This window comes from Podarcis melisellensis (genome assembly GCF_964234715.1).
Source record: "Podarcis melisellensis genome assembly, chromosome: 18".
Lineage (NCBI taxonomy): Eukaryota > Metazoa > Chordata > Lepidosauria > Squamata > Lacertidae > Podarcis > Podarcis melisellensis.
The window spans coordinates 5,620,938-5,626,937 of NC_138536.1; the positions used below are offsets into that span (position 1 = coordinate 5,620,938).

Sequence of the window (6,000 nt, forward strand, 5' to 3'; positions counted from 1 at the left end):
AGTCAAGGTGGTGGGTGGGAAAGGGGGGGAATGTTTGGTTTGGTCAGTAACTTATATATATATATTTCTGTATTTGTATTTTTAATTCTTTTTTTACTTTTTGTTTCTTCTGTATTTTTTGTGGAGGGGGGTTGGTTTTTGGAAAATTAAAAAAAAAACAATTAACATCCGGAATTTCCCCCCAGACGTCACCTTGATATCCCAGTAATGTCTGGGGAAATCGCAGACGTACGGCAGCCCTACAGTGATGGATTTCAGCATTTTCAATTTCTGCACATTAAATCATTATACAGTGGACGCTCGGGTTGCGAACGTGATCCGTGCGGGATGCACGTTCGCAACCCGCAGTGGTGCGTCTGCGCACGCGTGGGTTGTGATTTGGCGTTTCTGCGCATGCACAAAGCATGATTTAACCCATTCCGGGTTTCGGCAGTCCGTAACCCGAAAAAACTCAATATGACTGTACTTAGCATAGCAGCGGCCCTTAGAGATCTTTCCATGCCGTACTCAAAGGTACTGGGGATTGAATCCTGAACATTTGCACACCGAATGTGCTCTGACAGGGAGCTTACAACCTCCCTGTTGCCTGGAGAAACGGCTGCTTGAAGTTTGGGGTGGGCACAGGCTTTGGAAGATGGGTTTTCTGAATACTTTCCCCCCCTTCCCCTTGCAGATGTGAACGAGTGTGACCTAAACCCCAACATCTGTCTTCACGGAGAGTGCGAGAACACCAAAGGATCGTTCATCTGCCATTGCCAGCTGGGCTACTTTGTCAAGAAGGGCACCACCGGTTGCACAGGTACGTCGCCAGGTGTTCCCAGCTAAGTCCTGCTCTGTTTCTCCTTTGCCTCGGCAGGTGAGGCCGTGGAAGTGCTGGACCGGTGCCTTGCATCCGTAACGGACTGGATGAGAGTGTTGTTCTGATCAACATTGAATAAAGCTGTAAATATGCTCTCCTGGCTGAATCTTCCATTGTGGAAACTCTGGAGCTCTCGAAATCTTTGCAGATGCTAGTTTTGGAAGTGACACCACGGATGGTACAAGCACTTCTGGAGTATGCTACATGTACAACCACTGTCTGTTTGACTGGTTGTGCAAAAAGCAGACGACAGGAAGCCTAAGTTCCTGTGAAGCAGAACTCAATGCTCTGTCATTTTCACTCATGGATTGTGAATAGTTGATGCAACTGTTCCAGGACATCAGAGTTTCTGTGAAATGTCCTATACAAATGTATCAAGACAATAGATCCTGTTTGGCTTTGCTGAACTCAGAGAGTTGCAAGCAAAGAACCAAATACTTGCAGATTAAGTTACATTGCGTAAAAGAGTGTATTCAGAAAGGACTCATTCAGGACTACATGCCAAGAAATGAAATTCCGGCTGATCTGTTGTCTAAGGTTGTTAACAGAGAACAACTTAAGGTTTATGTACAGAGGTTGCAGTTGAGTTGAACCACAGGTACTACAAGTTACACGGAAAGGGGGAGGATGTTAGAATATAGTTCCGTTCCACCTTAAAAGAGTCAGGGATGATTGTTGTGTGTCACAAGCCTGTTTACTTCCTTCTTACTGGGAGTTTCCATTTTGTATATACCGTATTTTTCGCCCTATAGATAGGGGAGCGCGCCCGGGGCTTCGGGATGCAGGCTGCTATCCGCAAGCCTGAGGAGCCCGGCAGGAACTCTCGCCGGGCTCCCCGGGCTTGTGGATATCTGCCCAAAGCCCGGGGAGTGCTCTGCTGCGCTCCCCGGGTTTCGGGCTGCAGGCTGCTGTCCACAAGCCTTGGGAGCCCGGCGGGAAGTCGCACCGGGCTCCCAAGGCTTGCAGAGAGCTGCCCGAAGCCCAGGGCATGCTCCGCTGCGCTCCCGGGGTTTCGGGCTGCAGGCTGCTATCTGCAAGCCTTGGGAGCCCGGCCGACTGCCCGCGGGGCTCCCCAGGCTTGCGGATATCTGCCCGAAGCCCAGGCGCACTCCGCTGCACTCCCTGGGTTTCGGGCTGCAGGCTGCTGTCTGCAAGCCTTGGGAACCCGGACGCAACTTCCCACCGGGCTCCCAAGGCTTGCGGAGAGCTGCCTGAAGCCTGGAGAGCAAGAGAGGTCGGTGCGCACCAACCCCTCTCGCTCTCCAGGCTTCAGCGTAAGCCTGCATTCGCCCCATAGGACGCACACACATTTCCCCTTCATTTTTGGAGGGGGGAAAGTGCGTCCTATAGGGCGAAAAATACGGTAGTTTTTGTTCTGGCTGTTTTCCTGGACACGGATGCAAGCAGTCATGTTTTTCCTTTGTTCTGATCAACGTCGAATAAAGCTGTAAATATGCTCTACTGGGGGAATCTTCCATTGTGGAAACTCTGCAGAAAAGGTGTGCACGAGACTCAGAATATGCCTGAGGTTCGTGTCGCTAATTGACTGATGCTTTTCTACAGGAGACCGACATGGAGGCTGCCTATTGCCTTCGTCTCCCTGGCAGTATCCCAACAGAGAGCCAGCAAACTGATAAAACAGAGACACTGGGAGTGGGCGGTTTCCTAGACCGGATGGCTGGGAGATCGCCTGCTCTTGGTGGGGTTAAACTTCCTCTGAAGGAGCAGGTTCATAGCTTGGGGGTCCTCCTGGATGCTTTGCTGTCGCTCCAGGCTCAGGTGGCCTCAGTGGCACAAAGCGCCTTCCATCAGCTTCGGCTGGTGGCCCAGCTACGCCCCTATCTGGACAGGGATGGCCTAACTACTGGCACCTTTGCTCTGGTAGCCTCAGGGTTAGATTACTACAATGCGTTATACTTAGGGCTGCCTCTGAAGACTGTTCAGAAAGTTCAGCCGGTGCAGAATTCAGCAACCAGGTTGCTCACCGAAGCAAGACGGTTTGAGCCTATTGCGCCTATCCTGACCCAACTGCGCTGGCTACCAATGAGTTTCTGGGCTCAATTCAAAGTGCTGGTTTTGACCTATAAAGCCTTAAATGTCTCAGGACCGCAATACCTCAAGGATCTCCTCTTTCCATATGAACCTACCCAGACCCTGAGATCATCTTCCGAGGCCCTTCTTCGTTTGTCCCCTCCTCGAGAGGTACGGAGGGTGGCAATGCAAGAACGGGGCCTTCTCTGCAGTGGCTCCCCGTCTGTGGAACGCTCTCCCCAGGGAAGTTCGCCTGGCGCCTTCATTATACGCCTTTAGGCGCCAGGCAAAAACGTTCCTCTTCAACCAGACTTTTTAAAAAATTAATAAAACCCACACTTTCCCTCCTTCTCCCCTTGCAGATATTGACGAGTGTGAAATCGGAGCTCACAATTGCGACATGCATGCCTCGTGCATTAACATCCCCGGGAGTTTTCGGTGTAAGTGCCGGACGGGCTGGCTCGGCGATGGGCTGAAATGCAACGGTGAGTTTCGCCACTTCTGCATATTCCATACATTTTTGTATCCATTCTTCCTTCGATGGGACTTCTGCTACTTTACACATACATACATACATACATACATACATACTCTCTGCCCAGAACATTGGAGGCTATACACCACACCCCCTCAACAGTATTTATAGGAACTCAAACACTGAGATCCTGCTCTGTTCCAGTAACAAGAAGCCGAAAGCACCAGCCTGAAGATGACGAGTGAGACCTCGTCGAAACGTCGCCTAGACACCCCAACTTTTACACGGGAAGACACCCGAGGACACCAAAACCTGCATACATACATATATATATATACATCATGTGAAAGGCTGGGCTGGATGAATCCCTAGCCGGAATTAAGATTGCCGGAAGAAATATCTACAACCTCAGATATGCAGATGACACAACCTTGATGGCAGAAAGTGAGGAGGAATTAAAGAACCTTTTAATGAAGGTGAAAGAGGAGAGCGCAAAATATGGTCTGAAGCTCAACATCAAAAAAACGAAGAACATGGCCACTGGTCCCATCACCTCCTGGCAAATAGAAGGAGAAGAAATGGAGGCAGAGAGAGATTTTACTTTCTTGGGCTCCATGATCACTGCAGATGGTGACAGCAGTCACGAAATTAAAAGACGCCTGCTTCTCGGGAGAAAAGCAATGACAAATCTGGACAGCATCTTAAAAAGCAGAGACATCACCTTGCCAACAAAGGTCCGTATAGTTCAAGCTCTGGTTTTCCCAGTGGTGATGTATGGAAGTGAGAGCTGGACCATAAAGAAGGCTGATCGCTGAAGAATGGATGCTTTTGAATTCTGGTGCTGGAGGAGACTCTTGAGAGTCCCATGGACTGCAAGAAGATCCAACCTCTCCATTCTGAAGGAAATCAGCCCTGAGTGCTCACTGGAAGGACAGATCCTGGAGCTGAGGCTCCAAGACTTTGGCCACCTCAGGAGAAGAAAAGACTCCCTGGAAAAGACCTTGATACTGGGAAAGATGGAGGGCACAAGGAGAAGGGGACGATGGAGGACGAGATGGTGGGACAGTGTTCTCGAAGCTACCAGCATGAGTTTGACCAAACTGCGGGAGGCAGTGGAAGACAGGAGTGCTCTGGTCCAGGGGGTCACGAAGAGGCGGACACGACTAAATGACTAAACAACCCCAATAACCCCAATAATCCAGTTCTCACTAAGATCGTCAACCCCTGTTGAGTCTGCACGTTAGGGAGCTTAATGACAGAATCCTGACACACAGAAATCTAGCATCTCAGGGAGAGGGACTGTAGGCCAACCATTTTTTGTTTTGCACATGCTAGATTTCTATGCACAGGGTTTTTGCACCCCTGAGCTTGTGGAGAGAGCCTCGCTTTCCGCCTCCAAACAGCCCTTAGAAATCTAACGCGTGCGGCGGGTTTCTGAGTTGGTTTACGGGAAAAGACCGTGTCTGTCCTTAGGGATTGAAGCAAACAAATTCAGGAATGCCTGCATTAGTGCAGATGAGTTGGGAGATCAGCCTGAACCACAGCGTTGCCTCAATGAGGCTGACACTGTCTCCTTCCTTTTTTTTAAAAAAAAATTATTAAATTTTCAATTGACAAACCAATCATATCACATTAATTCCAAATTATACCAATACATAATAAACTCCAAATATTTAGCCGAATTTTAAATTTTTGTTGGGGGTATCCATGCTTCGAGTTCAGAAAGGGTCCAATCATCTCATATTTCGGCTACTTTGATGTTCACAAGTCCCATCTTCCCATCTCTTTGTTGTTATCCTTTACAAATCCCGTCTTCCAATCTTCTTGTTGTTATCATTTTTTTCCCTTTATAACCTCTGAGATTATCTCCAGAAGCCACTTGAAGCAAACATTGTGGCATAAATCTGCTCTAAGGTGGAGAGTGGGCAGCCAACAATGCTCTCTGCTGCCTTAACAACTCTGCACAACCCCATCCTGTCCTGGGTAGTACAGCTTCCGTACCACACACATAAGCCATAAGTGAGCACGCTCTCAATGGCACAGTGATAGAAGGCAAGCAGCAGTTTCTGCGGAAGATGGTTTTTCCTTAGAATTCTCAAAAAGTACAGTCTCTGCTGCGCCAGTCAGTACAACACTGTCTCCTTCCTTCCCAGACCTGGACGAATGTGCCACAGAGGCGCACAGCTGCAACCTCAACGCCAACTGCCTGAACACCCCGGGGTCTTATCGGTGCGCCTGCAGAGACGGTTTCAATGGAGATGGTTTCTCATGCTCAGGTAAGACAGCTGGGCTGGGAAGGAGCCTTGGAGCCAGGGTTTGTGCAGGATCTGTTCCCACAGCGGCTTGCGGGAAAGGGCTGGAGTGTGTGGGACGAGCAATTCTCTCTTTTTTTATAATAATAATTTTTATTAAGTTTTCCATTTTAACAATCCAATCAGATCACATTAAATATTCCAAATTATACAAATACATATCATAAAGTCCAAATATTTTGCCAAATTGTAAATTTTCCCATGCTTCAAGTTCAGTGGGGTCCAATCATCTTAAGTTTCTACTGCCTCGAGTTTCCAATAATTCCTTCTTTAAATCTTCCTGTTGTTATCCTTCCTTCTTTCATGGCCTCTGAGTTGTTTCC

The 6,000-nt window shown here is 48.6% G+C and overlaps 1 protein-coding gene across 1 annotated transcript in view; it reads left to right on the forward strand.

The window, feature by feature from the left end:
* The window catches only part of FBN3 (fibrillin 3), a 163,860-nt gene that overhangs the window by 101,506 nt on the left and 56,354 nt on the right, over nt 1–6,000 (forward strand). The window contains 3 exon segments of the mRNA XM_081895332.1: nt 674–799; nt 3,253–3,375; nt 5,519–5,641. Of these exon segments, the coding sequence (XP_081751458.1) occupies nt 674–799; nt 3,253–3,375; nt 5,519–5,641 (372 nt within the window).